Source organism: Athene cunicularia, assembly GCF_003259725.1.
Source record: "Athene cunicularia isolate RWA chromosome 28 unlocalized genomic scaffold, athCun1 chr28_part1, whole genome shotgun sequence".
NCBI classification, from domain to species: domain Eukaryota; kingdom Metazoa; phylum Chordata; class Aves; order Strigiformes; family Strigidae; genus Athene; species Athene cunicularia.
Window position 1 is genome coordinate 2,815,300 of NW_020799139.1, and position 26,523 is coordinate 2,841,822.

Below are 26,523 nucleotides of genomic sequence, written 5' to 3' on the forward strand. Positions count from 1 at the left end.
GTTCGACCCTTCTGGCTTGTTCCCTGGTGGCAATCTCACCCCGAGGTGACGTGGAGATAACGCGGCCCCGCCGCCGGAGAGGGCCGGTGTCGGGATGGAGGTGGAATGGAGGCTCGGCCCCGCGCGAGCGGAGGGGGGGAGCGACGCCGTTTCACTGAGGTAGCGGAACCAGCACTTCCACGTAGTTGAGGGGGAAGAAGCCCGACTGGCCGTTGATCATGCCCTCGTACCAGTTTTCGTCGATCTGGTTGGTCAGGGTGATGATGTCGCCTTCCTTGAAGCCCAGCTCGCCGTCGTTTTCGGGTTCGAAGTCATAGAGAGCCTTGCAGCAGGGCTGGTCCAGGGGGGCTGCGGGGAGAGGTGGGGGCAGAGGTGAGCCGGACCCCCTGCACGCCCTCCTCCTCCTCAAGTCCCTGGCTCGCCGGACCCGGACAGCGCGCGGGGTCACCGGCCCTGCCAGAGCTGGGGCTGGCACCGACGGCTTCACAACCAGGCCCTGGCGTGCCCGGGAGAAGCTGCCCCTTCACTCTGCCCCCACAACAGCAAATCATTAACTTTAAATCCCTCACTGGCTTTTAGCTCACTTAATTCCTCCACTTTCTTCCAACCACGTCCTTCGTGAGCTTCTCCCAAAGCAGACCCCTGCCTCCAGCACCCTGTGCTGCTTGGGCTTCTCCTGCTCTAAGCTAAATTCCAACCTAAATTAGATTTTAAAAGCCGCATTCTTTCTCCAGAGATGAGAGAAGCTGCCGTGCAGCTCATCAGTCAATGGGTTTACACGTCAGTACGTGGTGGAGGAGGACCCCAGGGGTCCCTTTAGAGAGGTCACCCTGAGGCTGAGGGTGATGGGAGGGAGATGTCTGCAACTGCCTCCCTGGGCACAGGGCTTCCAATCCATTAGCAGCTCGGTGATGCATGAGAGGCCCCCCCCAAAATGGGCAGAAAACCAAAAAGTCTCTTTCCCACATCTCAGTTCTGTGATTTTAGCATCAGACCTAACTGCAAAGGGGGTGTTTTTATAGCAGGGAAAGCTGCTGCCTGCTCTGTTTAGGCACTGATGTTTTAGGCAGCTGTAGGGATCCTTCCGAAAAGGGACTGAGCTAATACAGACCCCCGGGGTCTGCGGGACCCCCGCTCCCCTCCCCACTGCCCGGGGCTCTCCCAGCCAGGGCAGGGGAATGGCACAAGGGGCAGGCAGTGCGTCGGGTCTGCTGAACATCCACAGCAAGGACAGACCCAGCATTAGAAGAGAACTTGGAAAACACCAAAAGCGGCAGCCAAGCAAGTTCATGGTTTTAAGATTAACTTCCCAAAATACCAGGCTGGTCCCACCACCACAGCACTTGCCCCACACCAGGCTCCTCAGAGTCCTCCTGCCCCTTTGGCTGCACCACCACGAGCTTTCCCCACCACAGTGCCTCCAAGCCACAGACCCAGCCTGGCCACGGGACCCCAACGGGACCCCAATGGGACCCTTCAGCAGGAACGCTGACCCACGGACCCCACATCACACCACAACCCCCACTCAAGGCTCCTTGTTGCCCAGCTGTGACCATAAAACCCACTCAGTGTGCCGAGGCTCTACCTGCTCCCCCAGCCCAGCCCTCCAGCAGTGGGGTACAGGGGGGGCAGCATGAGCCAGAGTGAGAGAGATCCAGGCTGGGGTGCTTGTAACCGGAACAGGGCAATCCTCGAGATGTCTGATACCTCAGGGAAAAGCATCTGATCCCTGTGGCCTCACGTAGGACACGCCTGTGTGTTGACAGCTGCTACAACTCCTCCCCATGAGCAAAGGCCCCAGCTTTGGAGTGGTAAATACCAATCTAACGTGGCTGTTTTAATTTGGGGCTTAGCTCAAGGCTTAGCTCAGCTCAGCTTAGCTGTCCTGGTGGCCAGGCTCAGCATGGAGGTATTAGCAGCTCCAAGCAGCAGCGTCACGGAAGGAGGAGCGAGGAGGGGTGGGGAGAGATGGTCACACATCATGCAGTGCGGAGGGAGGAAACTCACGGATACTCCTGACGGAGGCCCGGGACGGCTTGTCGGATCGGAAAGAGGAGGAAGCTGCTTCCAAACAAAAAGAGACATGCTTAAAACAACGTGAACTGGAGAGAGGGAAAAGCAGGGCTCAAAGGGAGGATCTGTTAGGAGAAACAGGGTGGCCCACATGCTGTGTTAGAAGCCCGCCTGCCTCGCCAGGACCAGGGAGGGACGGATGCGGCGTGATGGAAGACGGGGGGGCGGGGAGCAGGAGATGCTTCATTTTTCCTGTCTGCCACTGCTGGCATTGACTGGGCACTGCAGGCGAGTGGCCCGAGCTGGGGACCCCGCTGGGACATCCCCAAAGCCAATACAACAGAGGCTGCTGGGCCCCAACAGAAAACAGCCCCAGTCTAGAGGCATTTCTGACATTTCTCAGAGCCACCAGCTCGTGCAGGCACACCAGAAACATCACTTCCAGGCAGAGTAGTTCCCCTCCAACCCCAGGAGGCTGCTCCAGAGGCACCTATGTGCACGCACACACAACACACGACAACTTTACCTGAGACTTTGGGGGTAGGATTGCAAGAGAAGCCCCCATTAGATTGGTCAGTCTCTCCAAAGTCGTACGTCTCCCTGGGTTTGGGCTTGTATTCCCGCTTGGGACGTGAGGAGGCCTCCCTCATTCTGGAAGAAGGAAAAGAAATGCGGATAAAATTAAATATGAAGCAGAATATCATGAGATCAACATGATATTTATCCTCCTCAGTGGCTCCACAGGGGAGCAAATCGGTTTGTAGACAAGAAACTGCACAACTCTCTGTGCTGGGGCGTTTTGAAGATGGATCTTGCCCAAGGTTTGGGACCCGGGCCTCAGAGAGAGCCACACGCCTCAGGCTTTGCCACGGAGGTGTCTCAGGCACTTCAGGCCAGCAGAGGACACTCGTGCTGCAGTTCCAAAACACATTTGGCAGGATCCTCCCAGAATTTCTTAATTCGAACCAGACACAGGATCCACTCAGCAGTTTCTTCTGCGAGCAAAGAACAGCAGGGCAGCATCGCCAAATCGCCCTGAGAAGGAGGGAGGCTGCCGGGCTCTGCAGGGAAGCCCCAGATGCAGCGAAGCCATCGCTCCTTCCTCAGCCACTGTCAGGGGACGTGTTCGCTCAGGTGAGACGGAGCAGCAGGAGGAACTGCACAAGTCATGGCAGCCGTGTGATCCAGCTCGCTCAGTATTTCAGCAGCACCTCTGTGTTTCTTGGCATTTTGGCAGCAACCACGCATTCCCCAGGGCTGCTGCAGAGCTCAGGCACTCAAGGAGGGGCAGGGAGAGCAACAAGACCGGGCAGCTCCTTGGCTCTCCCTGCTCCTGCATGCCAGACACCCATCTGCCTTTCACCAGCTCCCGTGGATCAAAACTCCAGAGCAGGCGCAGCAGCACCACGTCTGCAGCAGGATCTGCCCGGAGACAGGAGGGAGAGGAGGGCTCCTGGCCCTCGGCAACTCCCTGCCAGGAGGGGGCAGAGACGGGGGATGAGTCTCTGGAGCCAAGGCCCCAGCGCCAGGCCCCGAGGGAATGGCCTCAAGCTGCCCAGGGCAGGGTCAGGCTGGCTCTGAGGAAGGATTTCTGTGCAGAAGGGGCTGTTGGGCGTTGGAATGGGCTGCCCAGGGCTGGGGGGGAGTCCCCGGGATCCCTGGAGGGGTTGAAGAGTCGGGGTGACCCAGCGCTGAGGGGTCTGGGGGAGTTGGGAAGGGTCAGGGGGAGGGTCATGGTTGGGCTGGAGGAGCTTCAAGGGCTTTTCCAACCCTGAGGATTCTGTGTGATTCTGTGAAAATGAAAAAAAAAAAGGGTTCTGGCAGTGGGCTCACAGATGGCAGCCTTCAAGGAGGTGATGCAGATGCTCCTCCACTGGCCATCACATCATCCCCACCATTCTGCAGTCACCTTCTGGTCTTCAGTGCAACTGGGAGCCCTTGACACGGACCTTTTTGGGCCACAACCACGGCCAGCATCCGGGCACCCTCCTTAACCACAACTGAAGGTAACGGCACAAAGACTTGGCTAGGCAGTTCCGGGTGACACAGGGTGACAGGCACGTCCAGCTTGTGACCTCTGAGCCATCTGCTCCAACAGCATGATGCAGATTCTGATTTGATCCTGGCTCTGGCCAAAAGGCACTATGTGGGAACACTCCCACGCCCAACGCCCGCAGCGCAAGGAGCCACGAGCCCTGGCATGAAGGGCACTTCACCCTTCTCCACCCCTTCCAAATTCAACTCTGGCCTCCCTGGGAGCAGCACACCCTGCTCCAGGCAGAGCTCAGCCCAGCAGAGACCAGCTGCCCACGGCGCAGGTGCGGAGGCTTTGTTTCAGGTGTCAGAATGTGCCCGTCACTGAAGGCGGGTTGTGCATCGCTCCCTCCAACCTGGAGAAGGTCTGAATTGAAGCTCTAGTGATTGCAAGAAGCAGATTTAACACCAGGAGACAGATTTAGAGGGGTGGTCAGGTATTTACAGACATGTATCTCAAGGACAGGTCATGGCTGTGAAAAGAGAACACCTGCAGCACCCTGGGACTCACCTGCGTTTGAGTTTTTCTGCCAGCTCATCCAGGATCTGCACTGCCTGCCTGTGGTAGTCCAGCTGGGCGTCCACCAAGGCCGAGAGCTGGCTCACCTGCTCAATCTGCAAGAATCACACCAAGGGGAGGATGAAGGGCTCTGCCCAGCTGACAGGAGACTCCTGTATTGCACACGGGGGCTGAGACCACACCGGGGAATGCGTGCGAAGGGCCCCTTCCCCAGGGAGGTGAGGAGGAGGTTTGGGATTTCAGACACCAGAGGTGAGGCACTGGCTGAGACTCGGCAATCTACTGCTCTCTGGGCTTCCCTAGCTGTTCAAATCCTTCCCAAGAAAGCTGTGTTACCTGCCCAAACTCTCTCCTACCAGCAGACTAAGAGACCAATTTGGTACCAGCCACAGCCTCTCCTCTGGCCAAGAGCTGGATTAGAAAGAGGGGCCACAGAAAGGGTAAGAGGAGTAGCTGGGCACTCAAGATCTGGGTTTTCAGAGAGCAAAACCACTCTTGCAAAAACAAAGAGTGGAAATTAGTGTCTAACTTCTGCATCCCTTGAGAGATTCCACCCTCGTGTTCCCAGAAACACACAACCCACCCAGGAGCTGTCAGCCCAGGGCAGAGGAGCTGCTGCTCCCCGCCAGGCACTCACATCAGTTTCTAGGAGGTTGTGCATACTGGTCTCTGCTACTTCCTTGGACTCTTCAAATTTCTCCATGGCCTGTCGAAGTTCCTCATCGGGGATTTTGCCCTGTCGTTTCTTCTTGTAGTCGAAGTCCAAGCGTCTGCCTTCCAGCTTCTTGAGGTGGTGCTGGGAAGAGGATGGTTATGAACAGTAAAGAAAAAGAAGGAAAAGCCAGAGACTGGGAGCAGCCAAGCTCTCCTGCTGGGAAGGCAGCTCTAGTTACAGGCCAAGTTCATTGCAGAAACCTGATCTCGGAGCACACGCTCTGTGGCTCCCACCTTTGTTCAGACTCCGGAGAGGCTCCAGTGATGGAGAGCAGCAAGGCCAGGCTGCTGCGAGGTGGCGGGGAGGACCGGGACATCCAAACTCAGCTTGGCAGAGGATTACTGCCATGGCTGCAGGGGCTTTTTACTAAGAAACAACCCTCAACAAATTGGCATGACGATGTGATTTCACCCCCTTCCAGACAAGAACTGGAGGAAAACACTGCAGAGAGCAGCCTGGTCTGTTCCCCATGCAAGCGTTTTGGGAAGATGAAGAGTTGGCCTGCTTCTTTCAGCTCCCCAGGAGCGACGGGGATCTCTGGAGATCAGGAATCGGGATGGAAGTTCTGGGCACTGCATCCCCTGACTGCTTAGGGCAGGGCTGTTTAAATGAGCTCTGTGGCAGCCTGCAGAATTAGAGTACAGATAAGTACTGAAACAGTAGTTGGTGGTTATTTTATCTGGGACACCACTGTAAGTGAAAATTCACTTGAGAGAGCTGCCTTGTGAATTACAGGTTGGGATGGATCCTGTTACAAAGCCTGGCTGTGCTTTGCATGGACTTGTGGCAGCACACGAGAGCTGTCAAGCTCCGTGTCTCCCCAGTGAGACACCGCTGGGCCTTCTTGAGGTGCTGCCTAAGAGACCTAGAGGGAAACTTGCTCATAGCCCGAGTGTTACGGTGTAGGATCCAGGCTACTAACACAATAGAGCCAACATGGTGAAGTTTAACGCCAGGCAGCCCAAATGTAACACGGCTGGGAGCTCACAGCACAAAGAACCAAGTTCAGCAAGCCCAGGGTGCGTGTTGGGACGTACTCCCACAGCATCCTCCAAAAACTAGGGTAAATGAAGAACCATTCAAACCTGCATCCAGGCTCACGAGCTGCTCAGGAGCAGTAGCAGCAGCGATGCTGAGCAGGGAGAAAATAAATACTAGTGAATCTGGAGAGAGAAAGCACGCACAGTTCAGGGGAACAGACCTTGGTTCCCACCACGACAGAGCAAGCGGTTACATGCACTAATAGTCAGAAGAGGCCAGAAACAAAAGAGATGAGGAAGAGAGAAAACATGGAGGTGTTTACCTGGATCTCTTTCAGGTCTTTGTCACACAGGTTCTGGAGGGGATCAATAAAATTTTGTTTGACTTCAATATCCAGAGAGTCCTTCACTTCAGCCAACCGCTTCATAGACTCGCCAGCATCAAGAAGCGCATCGCCTTCGAGTGAGAAAAGGAAGGGAAGAGAAAGGGAGAAGGGAGAAGGGGCCAGCCAGTTAAACAGAGCCCAAGTGTGTGGCGGCTGCATGCAGAGCCATTCTGCCAAGACACCCAGCGTGTGCAAGCTCCGTCCCCCGTCCAACGACCCCACATTTCTATCTGGAGCAAATCTCCAAGCCTGGCACGGAGCAAGCGGTGCCCGGCGTGCGAGCAGGCAATTCCCTGTTGCTACGGACTCCACACAAGACACTTGACTAACATGCTTCATTTTTTCCCCTCTGAAGAACAGGAACAATCTCTACCAACCACACAGAGAAAGGAAAAGGTATGAATATTTTTAAAAGCAGTATTTTTAAACTCCCTGCTGGCTCAGGCAGTTGCTGAGCTGCTAATTGGCCAAGCAGAGCTTTAACCTCGCTCTGCTCCTTGGCCACAGATGGCAAGAGAAGCCTGGGGCAGAGGCGCACTCGGTCTGATCCAGCCTGGCTATCCTTTTGTTCAGACAATTTTAAGCCCAGAGTGCTCTGACCAACTTTTCAAGTTTCTCCAGATGCTGGCAGCAAAGCTGTAGCCTTCTATTCTTTTTAGACACTAACCTGTACCGGGCCAACCTCATCCCTTCTCCTCCCCTCTGAATTAGAGAGCTCAGAGTTGCTTTTTGAAACCTATTTAGTTTCATGCTTTTCTGAGGCTCCTGCCACAATGACAGTTAAGCCAGACGGACTCGCAGCAAAGCATATTTAGTCTTGGCTCTTTATTCCAGTGAAAACCATTTATAGATTAAATTATTCCTGTGCAGCTTTGGCAAACCAACCATTTCAGCACTACATTAGCAGAGGAGAATACATAAGTGAAATAGAGGGTAAAGTGAAAACACCACTCTACTGTCCAGCTGAAAAAATAAATATACAAGAAGAGTTATTTCCATTGTGATAACTCCAGATAACCTGTCCTAAGGAGGGATGCGGTACTAACGCGGACATTTATCAAGTTAAGTGTTCCTTGACAGAGAGGCTATTAAAGGAAATCAGGTTTGGTGTGTTCTTCTAAAAACTTCCTTCCCCCTTGCTGTCCGTAACAACTCTGGTTCCTGCAAGCCAAGAGAGATGCAGTGCTCTGAGTTGGCCAGAGACACTCTCGAGAGTCCTTCATTGCTCCCACAAAGTAGGCAGAGCTTTTTAATTTTCCTGAGGCAAGAAGGCTCCTCCCTGCACTGGAAGCCATCAGACAGCTGTGCACTGTACCAGGTCTGTCACGTGCAGAGGCTGATGTTTTGGGGGATTAAAACTGACGTCACCGAAAGGCTTCACCCCCCTCCTCCCTGCAAGTCACACATGGTTATGAGAAATCGCCATGCAAAACGACTTCTTGGCCACAGCCTCCCTATAGCAGAGCTCTAGCTGGAAACTGCACCATAAAACTCCCAATCTTGCTCAATCTAGTTTCCACATCACTGTTGTTCAGCTTAGAAGCAAGGAAGCCTTTTTTTCCTAAGTGCAAATTTATCTCAGTGTTTAATAAGAAAGCATTAAGAGGTGGTTTTGCATGTAATGCCACAGGTTGGAATCCAGGACACTTGGGCTCTGCTCACCCCTTCCCTCCCGCCCTGGGTGGAAGGCTTCAAACTTCTTTTAAGAGCCCCCCAGTCCCGTGAGGTGACACAAAGGGTCACGCAGCCTTTCCAGAATTGAGAATAACAGCTTGGAGATTTGGCAGCAGCCTTCGCCATCTCATCCACACGCTCCTAGGGGGAGCTGGCCCGAAGGGACACTCACCGAAGTTGGAGTCCTCGCCCAGCTCCTTGCCGTATCGGATCATGCTCTCCCCCAGCAGCCCTTCCGACTGCGGGTAGCCGGGGTTCTTCACCTGCCCGCGGATCTTCGACATCGTGTTGAGCATGGTTAGCTTGGCTCTGGAAGCTGGCACAGAAACAGCCACAGCCGTGTTTGCAATTACTTGGACTTGCCAGCAGCTGCTGGCCACTGCCAACTTTTTTTTTTTTTTTAAGATACATCCAAAGCCAAGAAGCTCTATTGTCTTCATCTACCAGAAATACCATTTGCTACGAGAAGAGAAGTTTATTTTCCAAGACAGCAAGCAAAAATAGTTCCCCACAGCTCACCAGTGAAGGCCAAAGGAGTTTCCCCAGCCCTCCCATAGTCCCTGGAGTGCTCTCTGAACGAGCTGGCTGGAAGCATGCAGGTCAGAGAGCTCCAGAGGCGATGCCTGCAAAGCCAGTCATCCCTTCCCAGCCCAGGAACACCACTTTTTCTGGACACCCCAGGAAAAACAGGTCCCCTTCAGGGTGCCTCTAGGTCCAAGGCTAAAGATGTCTCTGTTCTTTCACTGTTCAACACCACCAGCAGCATCTTACAGCCCAGGAACACCACAAGAGGGGTACCAGGATCTTCACTTGACTTGCCTAATCTTGAATGTGGGCTGGTGACCAATATCTCAGGGCCAAAAAGGTTCCCTCTGATGCCTCTCTGTCCTCTCTGCCTCTTTCCCTGGAAAACTGGGGGGCAGAGGGAAGGAGACAGGAGAAGTCCAGGCACTCACCTGGGTTCGGCTGGAGGTACTCTATTGTTCTGGTCAATACTTCTGTAACCGCCTTGCTGGTCAGGTCCACTTTCTGTGGGAAAGAGAAGATGACCCAGCAGCAGTGAGGATCAGCTTGGGGCTTTAGAAAGGTCATGGAGGAGTTAAATGGGCAATTTTAGAGATTTCTCTTGTTCCCTACTCACCTTTTCCATTTCCTTGAAGTCATCATCTAGCTTGGTCCCTTCAGCCCCTCCAACTTTCTCGCTGACCAGCTGCAGAAAAAGAACAAGGGAGGAGAAATCAGGCATAGTACTAACTGCTTAAAGCTCCTTGTACCTCATGCAGCATGTCCCTGGGACAGAAAGGGAAGAGGGGTGATCCAGAGAGCATCTGCAAGAGAAAGGAGGGGGCAGGAACAGTCCAACACACATCAAAAAGACGTGGCTCTTTACTAACAGCGCCCCACTAAAAATCCAAGCATCTCCTACCCTCCCGAAGCACGGCTCAGTCAGGATATTCCTCACCCAAAAGAAGCTACGCAGCTCCTTAAATCACACCACACAGCTCCAACTCCAACGCTTGCTGGAAAAAGCAAGCGGCAGAATTGTCTCTCGACTCCATTTTGAGCCAAGGCTTCAGTTACACACACGGCAAAATGCAAGTAAACAGGGAATGAACACACTCTGCTCAGAGCAGCCAGCACAAGAACAGAGTCTGGAGAGAGCAGAGACCTCGCAAACCTCTAAACCAGCACTCCCAGGGGAAAGGCTGGAGGAGCTCGGGATCTGGGGCACAGGGGTTTTGAATTCTTTGTAAGCAGAGGATAAAGGGATCTGCAGAAGCTACAGTAAAGTTTTCAAATCCATTTATCAAAGCGTCTCTGACGCTTGTTCTAAAACTAGTGAAAAGGTGAGATGTTTGACAAGCTGTAAAGACGGGGCTGCTTTTGGCTACTTGTGTAAAGGGCTTATCAGCTTTCTTCTAAATATTGCTTGGTCTAAGAAAAAAAAAAAACGCCCCCTAAATCTCACCATTCAACTGCTTGAGCTGAAAGATAGTAAATGCCTTATTATATCCACCTAAAAGTGTCCTTCCCTGCAGCCCAAAATGGAAAATTTCCTTCCCAGCCCCATCCTGCTGTGGCAAAGCAAGTGGCAGTGCCTGGGGATTCAGGACATACACGTGGGCAAAATTAGCGATTATCTTGCCCCAGACTGGTCCAAACAGACAGCAAATTACCTACAGAGGGATCACAAGTGTTCTAGGAAACAGGCGCTGACTCCCAAGCACTCGATGCCTGCTGCAGGGCTTTGCCAGGATTTCTCCTGTTTGTAGTCAAAACTCCAGCTCTGGCCGAACAATACAGGTTTGTTTACTTCAACATCAAATACTTGATTTTATCTTTTTTCCTCTGGAACCCTCCTGCTCCCACGAGGATTCAAAATGATTCCTTATTTTTTTAAGAGGGGGGGGGGGCGGAAAAAGCCTTTAATCATCCAGTTTCAGAAGCACCTGGAGACACGCTGCCAGCCACGCTGCCCTGAGTGCTTGCACCTACCATGCAGCGCTCAGCCCCCCCAAAGTCAAGTTACCAAGCAGGACACGCAGAAGAAACGCTTGTTATGACAAAGAAGAACGAGATCTTCAGCGTTTCAGCAAAATCCCATTTCCAGATCCCAAAATAGGGAGGAGGAAAAAAAAAAATATAGTGTGCGTATTGAAAGCCCCTCGGTACGCCAAGCACCCAGCTCTGGTGCTGAGCACAAACAGTGTTGCTCAGAGCACAGACAGGGCTGATACGCTTCTTGCGGCTCGGTGGGGAGACGCCAGCAACCCTTCAGCACTGCTGAGGCAGCGCAGACACTGTGGAGGAGAGACTGGGGAGCATGGAGAGCTCTTCGAACCGACCGCTCAGGATGGAGCTGTGCAGCACCCGTCACTGCAGGGCCAAAACAAGGGTTTGAGGAGGCTGACAAACGAGGCAAGAGCCTCTTGGGGCCTCGCTGCAGCAAGGGGAGGCTTTTTTTATCTCTTTTGGAGGAAGCACAGTTCAGCAATGGACACAAGATGCCAGACAATGAGGGATTGCTGGAGTTCGCCCTTGACATTTAGACACTGGGGGGAAAGGAAAAGGTTGCTGCTCTCCTGGTTCATCCAGCTCAGCTCTGGATTTCATTCTCCTGCTTAGCCCCTCAGATAAGGTCTTCGCAGGTCCACAGGACTCAACGAGAGAGCGCCAGGATGGCCCAGTGCTGCACCCCGGCGAGCACACACAAGAGTTTCGAAGGGATATCACCATCCCATAGCTGCCTGCAGATGGGCAGCCGATCCGAGCGTGATTTCTTGCTTTTTTTGGATGCCTGCTCCGTGCTTGGGGTGCCAGCACACACCCTGGCAAGCCAGCCCCGAGCTGGGGAGGCACACGTTCCTCTCTAGACACTCCGAGTCCAGGAAAATAACCCCACGGAGCAGTTGCTCTGCCTGCCAGGGCAAGCGCAGCAGAGCAAAGCTCGCTCCCAGCTGCCATCGCCTGTCCCCTGCCAAAAGTCCCGCAGCCTCCGCAACCAGAAAGGGCCGTGGATGGCTTTTGGAAAGGTCGCACCTCCGGAAACCTCCTTTACTCCTTAATACACCTGGGAAGGGTGCAATTATCCCAAGCAATTGCATTCCCACTTTTCTCCACCCACCCACCCACGGATCTGCAGCCCAGAAAGCTGCAAATAACCCCTCTGGCAGGGAGCTCGGCTGTAATCGGGGACTGCATGCCATGTCAAAGGCACTGATCACCACAGTGATTTTGGAGGCTTAACACCCTCCCAGAGAGCCAAGAGATGTGAAGGAGGAAAAAAACCCTCACTTGCAGACTAATTTAATCCTCCTTTTGACGTCCAAGAAACGCTACTGGTGCCCTGCTGCGGAAGAATAATAAGATTGAGGTTCTCTCACTGCTGGCTCTAATTAAACTGGGAGGATTCGTCACAGGAGGAAAGAAGGAGGGACTGCGTGCCATCCGCAGCGGCTCCATCCCTATCCCCACAATCCCAAATCTGTCAGGCAGGAAGACAAACTAATGCAGATTCCCCCACGGTGCTAGCCAAGACACGAGCCAGGAGAAGCCCTTGCCGGCTCCTTGTTTAACCTAGAGCTTCACGACACGACTGGGAGCCAAGTTTCCAAGTGCCACATCGTGCATCTCATCGCGCTGCCTGCAAAGAGCCTGCGAAGGCTGGCAAATAAGCAGCTGCCTTTCTCAGGGGAGCTTTAAGGTCACCGGGAAGCTCGCCCCTTTGCTCGCAGGATGGGAGAGGAAGGAAGTGTCCACGCGCTGCCTGTAGCATCTGAGCGAACCGTAAGATGGTTGGTGAAATGCTGTCAGTGCACATCCCAGCACAGCTTCCCCCGGGGAGCAGTTCAGGGGCTTTTTTGAGGATGTGGCGACAGTTCTTCTGCACTTTTATTTCTCGAACAGCCAAGAGAAGACTTGGGACACGTCCGTCTTGCCCTGCTTGGGGACCTAACCGCTCACAAACGCTGCTATCAAGACAGATGTGAATGCAGGGAAAGGACTGGCAAGGCAAGACATGCAAATTGTTAACCAAATCCAGTGGCCCAAATACTCTCTTGCAGATTTATGCTGAAGCGCATCAGCTGGCTCAGGGTGAAAGATGAGAACGAGTCTATACTCTCTCATTTCTTTAATCTCCCAGCCCTGCCAGGATGGGACACAGACTAAAAGGTTAAACCTGAAGCAAGCCCTGCCGCAGCTCGCAGGGTGAAGTGACAGAGCAGACGCCCTCCTCAGCCACACTGCCACAGCAGCCGAAGCCAAATGCTTCCTAGAGCAAATATTAGCACAAGGTGATATTGTTGGGCGTCACGGCCCAGTGAGATAAAAACTGCTTCCAAATGGGATGGCTGTTTACCTGGCATCCTAACCAAACCACGCCGCAGGGTGGGGGAAGAGGGCTGAAGCAGACGGTGCACGCAAACTCCAACAGAGAAGCCAGGAATCAATCCCTCGCTTCCCATCCATGTTTAATTAAAAGGATACTGGCAGTTAAAATATGCCCTAGATAGCTCCGACCTGAGATCAGAGAGTAGGGAGGTGCACTTAATTCAAGGCTGATGTAGGGCTCCTGCACCGTGCCAGGGTGCAGCGGCTCCCACCCTTGGTGAGCATCACCGGGAGCGTGGCATCCAGCCTGCTTCACCTGCAGGACAGCTAATTCAGAGGGCTGAGATACGGCCACTTCTTGCCATCGACGGGCTGCTCCCAACTGTGCTTTGCGGTTTCTTGCAGCTTCATTTTAAAGAGCATCAACTCCTGGGGGCTTCCATTGGTTTCCTTTGCAGGGGCGTGGGAACGCGAACAATCCCGACTTCCCCTCGCTGTTCAAAACCCACCGGAGGGCTGCCCGTGGTGGAAGATCTTCGGAAATGAAAGACCTATTGTTTAAACTAACTACTGCAGCAGGAGGTTGGCTACAGGGAGAGGCAGGAATGGTATGTGTACACAGAGGGGGAAGAACGGCACGATGAAGAGGGCTTCTCTTTTACAGCTGGGAGTGGGAGAGTAACAAGGGGAGGCTGCACAGCCGCTCCCAACTTAAGACACAAAATCCACGCGCCCCTCCTCAAAACTCACCATTCCTTCATCTCACCCGCTCAGCTCCAGGACAACTTGCAGCAAATAAAGAAACCTGAGTGTCCACCCCTTGCTAAAGCGCACTGGGCATCCTTATGTGAACCAGACGGATTGGACAGACAGGTACCAGTCTGCCCACACCGTCACCGAAACACAGACAGATCCCAAAGGCCTGGAGAAGGACCGCGACACACCCGCTCCCATCCAAAAATCGCATTTCCCTCCTTGCTGGCTGCAGCATCACCCCCATTAACATTCCTGCCAGGAGCCTGGAGCACAGGCCCACGCCCGGCATGTTTTGCCATGCGGCAGGTGTGTTTGGCCGGGGTGTATCTGGATAAATTTAGGAGCACAGAAGATCTGGAGAGGTTTTGTGGCGAGTAGATGAGGCTATTCCCCAAGAGGAGATGGGCAGGCCCAGCTCAGAGCAATGGCAAAGGCTGCTCTGCATCGCTCCCACAGGCTGCTGTTGGCAGAGGTGTGAAAGATGAATATCAAAAAAAAAAAAAGAAAAAGGAGATTTTTGTACAGCATCATCAACAAAATTCATGACAAACTGAGAGGGAAGATGCCATCAGTCAAACCTCCCCCAACTGAGGAGCACCTGCGAGGCACCTCGAAACTCAGAGGAGGGCAGAGTTGCAGCACACCCCACCCTGAAGGTCCTCGTCTGCCCAACCCACGGATGTGGGAGCAATAAGTGACATTTTCGGCAACTTTCCCACAGGCCTTTATACGGTTTAAAATGGGAAATTATCCCCAATTCCCTCAGCCTCAAACAAGCAAAACACAGTAAGAGAAACACAGAAAAATATTCTTTTTTTTTTAAAACTTGCTTTCTTTTTCCGTAATAAACAGTCAGTCCTGTTTATAACACATCAAACATACGCCATCCTTGCATCCAAAAACAGTTGCCTGCAGTAGAATGAAAACCTTATTCCTCCGGTCGCTGGCATATCAAAGCCTTCCTCTTCCTCCCCACCACCCTCCGCCTCTCAACAGAAATAAAAAACCCACAGACAAGCAAACAGACGAGCAGCTCTACCCTGGCTCCCTTCATCAGGAAAGAGCAAGTCTAGTGGAAAAAGCCAGCCCACAAAATAATTAAAAAAGGTGCTGTAAATGTCTTGAGTCCCAGGTGAAGAGGGCTCAAGTAGAACACGTAGAAGCAGTAATTAAGGAAAACCAGGATTAACTGGGATTGCTAGTGCCCAGTTTCAGTCGTGCCCAGTGGCACAGATCTGTGGGATGCTCCATAAAAGCTAAATAAAGCCATCGCCACCACTCCAGCTCAGCAAGGCGTGACTCCCTGGCATTAAGTGTAATTTTCAGTCATCTTCACCGGTAACTTTATTATCACAGTGTAAGAGGCAGCTGGGCAAGTCGCAGCTCCACAGAGCCAACGTGAAAATTTACTCTGTCGCTGCGTGCGTGTTTAAGCTTTAAAATAGACGGGTAGCAAATGGGTTTAGTCACTTGGCTGCAGTCAGGGGGGCTTGGCAACGGTGGGGCTGCAGAGCCCCAGAAAAGCCTCCTCGAAGCACATTTCGTTTCTAACAGCGTGCTGAAGCCCAGCTGCAGCGCCTGGGAAACACCCTGAGGTCCCCCCCCTCGAGCACCCCACATCTCTCTGCCACCACAGAGGCTCCTTGTGGGACCAGCTTGTACTGGGAGGTGTCTCAAGGCCGACGGCAATCCCCCGCAGATGTCTGAGCTCTGATGTGCTGCCCGTCCGTGCCAACACAAAACGTCTCATTAAAAGTTAATTGTCACCTTCCTGGTGTAATTCTTGTCAATGGGGCAAGACTGGAAGGTGCTGGTCCAGCAGCAGACACCAGTTGGGATCCAGAGCATGCGTACGCCGTGTGGAGCCTCGCCATTTCGGGTACATCTCCAGCTCCTGGCCACAAAGGCAGCGAGCACACAGGGCTGGGAACCGGGACGGGATGACCGGGCAGTTCCCGTGGAGCAGCAGCTGATGCAAACCCGAGAGCTTGCACACCACGCACACCTCCCTTCTCCCCAGCCAGCCTGCAGGTCTGTCTGTTCACATTAGCTTTGTAGATCTGACTGTATTCTGCCTCCTGAGAGGCTTTTAAGCTTTTTTTTTTTTTTTTAAATTAAAAATGGAAGGCATCCATTCTTAAGGAAGGACGCTGCTGAGAGGCAGCAGACACCCCAGTTTAAGGAGAGATCGGCACGCCCACAGCAAAGCGCACGCTAATCTGAGCAACTTCTGACCTACTTTAAGGAGAAGAAAACAGATCTGAGCATTTATTGTGTGGAACAGGGGATGAACAATTACCACTGGCCTCGTAACGAAGAGGAAGGCACGCTCTCTAGCAGATCCCCATGCTCCAAATAGCTGGGGGACTGGAGGCACCCAGCAGCTCTGTGGTTCTCGCGGGGCTGAGCACTGCTGCACCCACTGGACCTTCTCACCCCAAAAGCTGCCACTCTAAGGAGAGAAGACTGACAAGTGCTAGAAGAGGAAAGAGCACGAGAGGAAGCGATTTGCCTACTGTCAAGAGCAGGTTAGCAGCAGAGCTAAAAACAGAAGGTGGATGTGATTCGGCAGACACCGTCTCACCAACTCTCACATCCCCGTTGGGCTGTGGGACAAACCAGAGGAAGAGGAAGGGCAGATGAAGCTCGTGCCCTCCTGCCTCTCTGAGCAAGACCCTGCTGCTGGCTCCTAACGTCAACCTACCATTGATCTAACCTGTCGTGGGGCACCTGACTGCTCCGCTGGCCACCTAAGTTGTCCGGGTCTCCCTGCTAAATAGCTCACAGGAGCACTTCTACTCTGTTATCCAACTCTTTATCTTCTCTTGAACTTTCTTGCCTTTATTTTTCCCGTTCCCACCTTTCACGAGGAGGGCCATTCCCATCCAAGACTCACCACCCAAGCAGCAGCGATGTAGTCGTGCAAAAGCACGTAGAGGTGCTCCACTGCCTCCGGACACGTGCACCAGGGAAACGTGTCTAGAAACAAACTGAGCTTTCCACCCCCTCGCCATCTGAGATGGGGATCTAACCACTCTCCACCCAACGCCAGAGGAATTGCCTTAATTTTGAGCAGGAAGGTCAGCCCAGAACAATGAAGAGCTCCTTCCCTTCCCTCCCGACAAGGCAGAATGCCTTCAAAGTGACCTCAGGTTGTAATCTTATCGTATAGAAACCGCAGAGAAAGAGCTGCTGCATGCAAAGACAGCTTTCTAGGGAGCCACCTGTCAAATCACCTACTCAAAGCGCTATCGAATGACTCATCTAAAAAAAAAAAAAAAAAAAAAAAAAAAGTAACTTAAGCAGCAGCCAGCAGGTCACACTCGCTGAGTTCAGGCCAGAGAAGGGCATACAGATGTACTGCAATGCAGCCACTGCCTGTTTGCTCGGGGGATTCATCCTTTCCTTCTCTGTAGCATGACAGTATTTACAATCCTGGTTGTGATCCCTGTTTACGAGGCTTTGCGTTCATCTTGGTGCTCTCCAAGCTAACTCTTCCTCCTTCCCGAGCCGAGCAGAAGGTGACGGCTCGACTTGCCCTGGCTAATGCTGAGGCAGGGAAGGGCCAGCCTGCCAAAAGGGCACAACGCTGCCGTGAAAGCAGACTCACCCCAGAGGAGAAAGGTTTCAGTACGCAGCTCTTGCTACGGGGAAACACTTGAAATGTTCTTGCTACAGGGAACGGGGCACCTCCCAACAGTCAGCAACAGACATTTGCATCATAAATATTTTCTCCTATTATTAGTTACTTCTCGCATGCTATGTACCAAGTGAGACATAATTTCTATTCAGCTGGAAAAAAAAAAAATTGGGTCAAGTTAACAGGGAAAACAAAAACACATAAGGAAAAAAGCAGCAGCTCTCCTCTCTCCCCCCGCAATGCCCTTCTCACCCACTTGCACTGACTACAGCAATTCAGAGGAAGTCCACTAAACCGAGGGGAAACGTGGAATATTTGCCTTGCATCCAGATTTCCTGCTCAACCTCCCTATGTCCTATCTCGGAAGAGCCTTAGTGAATCACAGCCTGACTTTTGCAAAGCTGCTGAGCCATCATTCCTCAGCAACTCCACCCGACCTTCGCAGACCCAGGGGAAAAAGACGAACAGCTCCTCACATTTGAGACTTGGAGCCGCTCATTAGAGGGGATATAACAGTACAGAGCACTAGAAGTGCCTCCTTGTAATTGCAATCCTCGGTTTCCTCTTCTGCAAAGCTTCAATGACAAACCAAGGCAGAGCACAGAGCAGTCCTGCCCTTCGGGCAGAGCACAGAGGATCAGCCCCAACTGTCCGCCTGCACGGCGCTCCTAGGGATTGCACGAAAAGCAAGGGGGGGAAAAAAAGGAACAGGAGGGCTTATGACACCTGTAAGTCCCTGGGGAAAATACCATGGCCGTAGGACAGCTTGCAAAAATGCAGCAGACTGGATTTCTGCTCCTGTGCAAATCAAGACAGATGAAAAAAATACCTCCCAAAAAAAAAAAAAAAAAAGAGCAACAGAGCCTGGAGACTATCAAGGAACAGGGAAGGAAGCAAAAGAACCTCTGGATTTGCAGTATGATGAAACCAAACCAGGCTGATGGGACACGTAGAGCAATTGCCTAAAAAGTTTAGTCACGGCTGCATTCAGTTTTGGGTGGCAGACAGCGTTCGTGAGCTCAGGGAAGAGTCAAGGTGAGATCCAGGCAGGTTTACTGACAGAAGGGACATCAAAAAAGATGCTGAGCTCATGCAGGAGCTCAAGTGCTTCAAAGAGAAGGTAAAAACCCTCTTCCTGGCTTGGAGGGGCAGAGGGAGCCCCATGCAGAGCACGTTTAACAGGGACAGTGTTGGCCAAGCAAAAATTCCAGGACGGATCTAGCAATGTCTCAGTGTACACAAACATCAAAGAGGGAGAGAAATAATTGAGAACACTATAAATACGCATTTTCCTTGTTAATTTGAATACTAGGAAAAGCTTAGTGGCTATCAGACCAGAGCACAGCATCCTAAGGAAAAGGAAAGTGGGAACAAGTGAACCAGAGGTCCCTAAGATTGCCAGGAGCAATCCAGCAGCGACGTGCTGGACCAGATCAAACTCCTGCACCAGCTCCTCAAAGAGCTCTGCACGGGGACGTCCTCCACATCCAGGTACTGTGTCGGGCTTCCAGCCCAAGCAAAATGACGCTGAACCCATTTTTTGTTCTTGCTGCACATCATTAACACTTGCTAACACTCATTTCAGAACGGTACAAATGTGAGAAAATCCCTCCCAGCACTGTGCAGTTTGCTGTCACTCTGCAGATGACACTACGGATGCGTCGCTACTGCCTTTCTCTCTGCAGGCAGCGCAATAGCTGTACCACGAATCCGGGGGGATAACATTTAGATTACGTTATCCCTACCAAGCACAGAAGTACAGACACCCTCGGTCTTCACAATTCACCCAATACAACTGGGAGGAGCTTTCCTATGAGAACAGCTTACACCAACATCTGGCACTCCAGATCTGTGCCTGCCCAGTGCCCCCTAAGTCCACCCAAAAGCATGTGCATGGACACAATGTCACCAACAAAGACGTTTTCCAAATGCTCCACCACGGAGCTTAGAGTGAAGAAAATCAAGGGGGGAAAAAACCCATTTGGCACAAACAGCACTGTCTTACGCAGCGGATTTGCTTCGTACACAGATAGTTGTTCAGCATTTTTTTTTTCCTGCCTTTTTCATCATGAAGGTACCAAAGATTAAGTTTAAATATAGCGAGTCTTGTAAAGCCAAAACAGACTTGGTCAAGAAAGTGGTTAATAAATTATCACTGATGAATAAAGTCTGGGCCAACAAGAAGATACAGCCTGGTTTTCAAGCTCTAGGATGAATTATGAGCCATTTTCTCAATTAGAAAAAGCCCTTTAAAGCTTTAATCATGCAAATTTTATCTTCTGTCTGAAAGACAGAATTTCATTATGGAGATGCGCTTAACTTTTTTTTTTTTTTTTTTTTGAGCAGAAAAGCAATCTAATTAGTGACAGTATCATGACCTTTATTAATAGCCAGGTTTTAGAAGATAGGAAGATTCTAAAATTCCCAGCGGCTTTAAAAGGAAAAAGACTAGTTCTACTAATAAGGTATCAGTAACAAAGCTAATTACACACGCCAGAGGCTAGAAGGCTTTTCTTCCAGACTCTGTCTTGACGGATTCTCCGTGTGCTGCAAGAGGAGCAGCAGGGCAGGTCCAGGACCTCGGGGGGACCGTGTGTGTGTGTGTGCGTGTGTGTGTCCCCGGACAGCCCCAGCGTGATGGGGACACCCCCAGCGTGATGGGGACACCCCTGCCTGCGCTGCAGCAGGTTGGAGAGATGGCAGCACCCAGGCACTATCGGCAAACCCGCATCCAGCAACGCGGCTGCTGGAGAGGATCCCAAGAACAACTTGTTTAACCCTCCAGCTTGGGCCAAATACGGCTCTTTCCTGTCAACAGGAACCCGTTCCTGAAAGCTATGGGATTGCTGACTACAGGGATGGGGGGGGCTGAGGGGAAGAAGAACGGGAAACTTTTTTTTTTTTTTTAAATAAATTATTGCTTTTATAATCAAAGGGAGAGGCCAGGAGGGGCTGAATCTTGCACTAAATCCTGTCACACAGCAGCTTATGAAAAAAGAAGCTACGTGATGCAGCAGGGCTTTCCCAGCCCAAGCAGCCCAGATCCTTCCCCCTCTGCTTCAGCTCTGCACAGTCTCCTCCGCTCCCGGGGGGCAAGGCTGGGACACAGCCATGGCAGTGGAGGGGGGGGACAGACAGCGCAGGAGGGAGCAGATCTGCAGGAAAAGTCCCCCCCGTTGACAGGAGCAACCTCCCACACACTCCAGCTCCAGGCCCCTGACTTCACAGCTCAGGCTGATGATTTAATCAGCACAATTAAAAAGATGGAAAGGACCACAAGCACAGCCCTCTGCAACACAGGAGTCTTATGAAACAGTATCAGCGCCTAGATGCATCACTGAGTTTCCATGTGAATGAGTTCAGCTGGCTTTACAAACCCAAGATTACAGATTTATTTTATTTCCAGTCTTTTCGGTAGTTCAGCATCCTGCTTGGGAACAGTACAAACCAGCAGCCTTCTCCAGAAGGGACAGCAACATTAACGCAGGCTCAGGTCTTGTAATAACCCCTCACGCCCCACTGCACACAATTCCCTCCCCGAGGGGCACCAAGCCTGCCAAGGCAGCCCTCAGTTTTGATTTTTATATTGATATTTCCGCAGTCTTGGGCAGGAGGAGCTGCCCCGCTCCCATCCCTCCCGTTTTACCACCCAGGGTTTGGATGGGGCTGTGAGTCCTGGCAAAAGGCACTGGCATATGTAGGGATGGGGGAGAGAAGGACGAAAAAAAAAAAATAAAAGTGCTAAAGAAATGAATCAGCTTTTACAAGCCAGCCTGACTGATCTCATCCCTATTTTGCTCTTTCCCAGGAGGAAAGTATTGGCAGGGAGAAGAGGGAGGAAGGATTTCCTTCCACCGCATCCAGAAATCATCCCCCTTGGCACCACCCACTTTCAATAATTCACCCATACCCTGTGAAAACAGATAGATAAACAGGTAATTTTAGACAAAAAGCCCCAAGGCAGACGGGCAGGCGTCACCAGGCAGAGCAAGATGACGATGAGGAATCAGCACTCCTAATACCGCACAATTCCTCCCCCCAGCCCTGAGTCACGTATCCTTCCTGCGTCCCAGATTCCCCCAGCTGCAAACACGGGATAACACTTTCCCTGTTTGACATTAGAAAGGAGAAGGGGAGCAAACGAGTATGGAGAGCTGGAGTTTTCCACCGCTGTTTTCTGTCTTTGCCTTCCAAGAATCTGAGTTCTCGTTACTATTAGAGCCCAATGGCTGCAAAAGCAATCTTAAAAAGGAAAAAAAAAACAAAACAAACAACAAAAGCCAAGTTAAAGTAACTGATGCAAAGACACGAACCATCCCCTGCCTGCGACTCCAGACAGGCTGAACAATAGTGAGAAAAGCTGAAAACTGCTCCATAAGGGGGCTGCTCAGCTCGGCTCCGACAATGATTAACCAGCCGAACAACATCACCGTGCCAGGCGTTTCATCAACAACAAATCATGCAAGAAAAGGAGAGGGAGTTAATATGAAAATATCCTGCACACAGTCATTTTAGCTAGACATGACAGCAGGCATCTCTGCGAGTATTCAGTTGTCATCATCGAGGCTAGAAGAGGGATGCACTGAAGTCTAGTGCCCTTCTCCGAGAGGTTTGGTTTGCTGACAAGAGCCCTCCTTCCCTTTTTCACCTGTCATATGTGGATCTGCAAACACGTGCATCACCAAAACACACAGCCACAGCAAACTGCTCGGGGCTTCAGGGTGTCAGGCAAGGATGCTCAGGCTGAGTGCCGAGTACAACTCCCTCCTGGACAGACCCTGGCTGGCAAGCTGAGCAGGCAGGACATCACACTGCGCTCGAGCAAATCCGGCTTTTCTCCAGCCTCGGGAGCAGATTAATATTGAAAGATAAGCTAGGGAGGCTGCAGGGGACTCCAGCCCAGGTTAATATTAATAAAGCAAACATCAGGTGCTGTGGGAGGGGAGGTCAGGCTGGCAGGAATCAGCAAAATCCCTTGACTCCCCAGTCCAAATTCCCATTTATAGATAAGGAACTTAGAGCTTGACACTGCCAATGACCTCCCCCAGGAACTACCATCACACCACCCAGTCCTCATTCTGCTTTTGTCATCAAAGCACAGCTACCACCACGGCAGAAAAGCCAAGGAGTGACCCACTCCCAGCACCTCCTCCTGCTCCCCAGACCCTGACGCTGAAGGACAGGCCAACTCATTTGCTAGCGGCAAGGCACGGGCGTGCAAAATGAACCGGAACAGCTCAAAAAGAACATGTGAGCCCAAAATAGCACCTCAACCCCACCCTCGGGTGCCTGGTTCCTCCATTGGCAGCTCTGCGTGCTCTCCTGGGTGAAGTCTCAGTCCCAGCAAGGGTTTCCTCAGGATTTCACTGCAGACAATGCTCGCACCTTGTGCCCCGGCCTTCTGGGAGAGCAGAGGAGCCACTGCACAGAGCACCTCGGGTCCACTCTTGGCTTTACTAATTGCTGGAGGATTCAAGACAAGTCAGCATGAAGTGGTCTCTCTCAGGGGGTTGTGCCTTGCTTTAATGTCTCTAGGCACTGGCATTTCCCTAAGAGCTTCAACTCGCATCCACTTGCCAGAAAAATGCAGCAGGTGAAGATCTAATAGATCTAGAAGATCCTAGATATAAGGAAGAAATTCTTTAAGCTGAGGGTGGTGAAACCCTAGAGCAGGTTGCCCAGAGAGGTGGTAGATGCCCCATCCCTGGAAACACAAGGCCAGGTTGGACGGGGCTCTGAGCAGCCTGCTGGAGTTGAAGATGTCCCTGCTCATGGCAGGGGGTTGGACTAGAGGAGCTTTAGAGGTCACTTCCCACCCAAGTCATTCTACGACTGTGTGATCTCTCTGCCCCTGCAACACTGTTGGCAGCGGGAGCACCACTCTCTGCTCTACCAGCTCCACAGCATCCGTGGGTTAAACCCCGACAGCAGTGAGTTGGAGCAAAAATGTGCAGGCAAACTTGGGGTGTGTCAACCTCCACCAGAGCTGGAGGGCAGGCACAATGAAAACCATCTGCAGCAAGACAGGGCACCGACAGACAAGCTCTGGCCAGGGAAAGGGGCCTCGTGGGTTTGGTTTTCCATGTGGAAGGTTATCCTGCATGCTGCGCTTCCCATTTCTCTTCCAGTGGGAGATCCTGTGTTGCACAGCACATCTGTGATGTCCCAAGAAACCCCCCGCCCAGCTGCACACAGAGCAAAGGCAGCGAGCAGAAAGCCAGCTCAGGCCTGTAAGAGAAAGCCCCAGAGAGCCAGATGCTGGAAGGAATGACTTAACCTCGGAAAAAAAAGGTAGCTGTTAAAAGGTATCACCTGGGGACGGGAGGAAACAAAATGCATTTGAAGGCACAGTGCAAAGCCACTGCAGAAAGTATCTCACTCAAGGAGAAATAAAGGAAATCCAATCCAGCACGGGCAAGAGCAAATGACCACGAAGGGAAAAAAAAAATAAAAATGTCATCACTGCACAGCAGCTGCGCTCTGTCCCTTGTCACCAAATGGTCCCTGTACAGCATGACTAGGAGCTGATTCCTCTGCCTCAGCCTTCTGAGCAGATGCCATCGCAGCACCTGGGCGCCAGGCTGCGGGAAGGAAGCTCTTAGGGCTCATTAACAACGGGCCGGAAAATGTACACGGCCGATGTACGGAGCTTGGGAATCGCGCAGCCTGTCTGGGCTGAAATGGCTGTCGGAGGCTACAGGGCACATCCCAGGCCAGGCAGAAAGCAAGCGGTAGCTATTCACATTCAAAAATAGCTTGAGAAGCCTTGAGAGCAGACATTAAACTCAGGAAAAAGCATGCACATCAAGGGCTTGTTAGTTTTAATTAGTGCTCGCCTCTCCTCCTCTTGGAAAATGGTATTTTGCATGTGGAGGAGGAGGTTGCTGGTCTGTGTCTTGGGCCAGGACTCACCAGACACAGCAGGGCATGAGCCACTGCTTGCTACCCCGGTTCCTAAGCCCAGGCAGGCCTAGCAGGGTTTAGGCTTGGACCACACAGGCTTTGGGAGCACGTTAATCCTGTTCGGGATGAGAGAGGCGCCCAGGGCTGAATACCAGCTCCGTTTTAAAAAAGAGATGCCGTCTTCCCTCGCTCACCCTTGTTTGGGCTGAGTCTGCTCCGCGAGCTGAACCGCTGACATAAAAAACACGTCTTGCATCCCCAGAAGGGCTCTGTAACACCTGAAATGACAGTATTTGGCAAGCTCTTTCTTGTTGTGCCTTGGTCACCTGCCGAGCCATGACTGCCCAGAGCAAAGCAGCCCATCTGCCCTGCTCCCTGTGCCAGCTCCCCACGTCCATGGGGCAGCACCTAAAGTAGCCACAGCAATACCACACCGACATGGGCTACGGAAAAGGGACCACACACCATTCCCGGGATTAGAGCTGTCCCCAGCGAGCGGGCTGTGCTGCTTCTCCAGCCTCCACGCTGGTGTATAAGCCCAGGTAGGACAGTCCTGGTGTGACAGAGGGAGGGGACACGTTTACCAACATCATATCACAACAGCACTGCTCCACCCTAGGGCTTGTCCCTTCAAACCAGCAGCTGATAACCCTGCTGGTGCCAGGCAGGGCTGCTGCTCTACGGCCAAGCAGTGACAAACCCGTTGACACTCAGAAAGAATCAGATTCACCCAGAAACCACACAGGCAGTCACCCTGTTTTGTGCAGCCTGCCCTATCCAGCGGTTCATGGAAAGTTTTCCAGGTTTTAGGACTTACATCAGTCTGTATAAAAAACAAATGGTGCAAGCAAAGCCATTTCTACACAACAAGGTTCCTGCAAATTCCTGAGCCTTGAACTGGCTGCTGATGGATCAAGGCTGGAGGGAGCCCGGGACCAGGCGGTCTCGTACCTGCAGGCAGGGGCATCCCACCCTGCTCCCAGCTCATGAAGCTGCAGCTCAAAGCTGTTGCTGTTGTTTCTCCTCCTTCCTTTTGAGAGAGTGTTTTCTACAGCTTTTTTTTAAAAAAAAGAACATTTTGCTGTGAACTAGCAAAACCTGTTCTGGACGCACACACAGAACTTTTACAGGATACTATCTCGGCTCTCTCCTGCGTGTGGGCGCCCGGCTACCTCACCCAGGGCAGACGTGGGCCCACAGGAATCAGACAGAAGCAGCCCACAAGCCAAGTCCTGCTCCCTTGGGCTACCGAGGAAGCTGAACTGGCCCCCTCATCATGTGGAGAGGCAGCAGGAATCCCAAACCTGCCGCTCCAACGGTGCCGAGGTCCTTGCAGACCTTGGTCCTGTCTCCGTTTTCCTTCAATTAACAACAGACGTGGAATGAAACATAACATTTTAAGAAAGATCTTCCACATGTTTGGTTTTGGCAGCATCTGATAGCTTTAAGGGAGCCAAAAAATAACTAATCCTCCTCTCCTTCAGCCAAAGGGAGGCCTGAGGAGTGGGACCGGTGGAGGGAAAGGGAAGGAGGGTGGAAAGGGAAGGGAGAAGAGGAGAAGACAGAAAAATGGCTGAACTGTAACCAGTCACTCCCAGTTTCCAGTGAAAGCATTTCTAAGGCGTTAATACCTGTGACCCCTCACCAGGGCACCGCAAAGGGGGTGACAGCACCTCTGAAAGAGGACTGTGTCCCTCTCAACTCCTACAGAGTGAGGCACTTCACTGATATCAGCTAAAAACCTCACACCAAACCCAGCTTCTTCGGATTAAATTAGCTCCCAGAACCCTGCGGCAACAAGAGCCGCAAAAGAACTCATGATGTAGTTGCAAATACACTCGACGTAATTGCAAGTACACCTTATCTCCCAATTTAATACGCCGCCAAACGCAGGCTGAGCGCTCAAGTGAAGTACGTGCACACACGCATGAGGCGAGCGGGCCACCAAGTCTGCGCGTTGGGCTACTTCTCTCTGGGCAGCTGCGCTAGGTTTCATTTTTCCCCAAGCAGCCAAAAGGTTCCTTTTAAGAAAAAAAAAAAAAAAAAAAAACCTGTAACAGAGAAAAACC

At 52.1% G+C, this 26,523-nt stretch overlaps 1 protein-coding gene across 2 annotated transcripts; it reads right to left on the reverse strand.

Moving 5' to 3' along the window:
* SH3GL1 (SH3 domain containing GRB2 like 1, endophilin A2) lies at nt 1-9,583 on the reverse strand. 2 transcript variants are annotated; one of them, XM_026865068.1, is made up of 9 exons: nt 9,464-9,583; nt 9,279-9,351; nt 8,495-8,638; nt 6,586-6,719; nt 5,205-5,363; nt 4,559-4,662; nt 2,540-2,664; nt 2,008-2,061; nt 1-348 (listed from the first exon to the last, which is right to left on the reverse strand). In XM_026865068.1, exons 1-9 carry the CDS (start codon nt 9,566-9,568, stop codon nt 152-154), a joined length of 1,095 nt encoding a protein of 364 aa, XP_026720869.1. In that variant the 5' UTR covers nt 9,569-9,583; the 3' UTR covers nt 1-151. The 2 variants fall into 2 exon arrangements, with proteins under 2 accessions (XP_026720869.1, XP_026720872.1); XM_026865071.1 differs by lacking the exon at nt 2,008-2,061.
* Between the last annotated feature and the right edge of the window lie 16,940 nt (nt 9,584-26,523).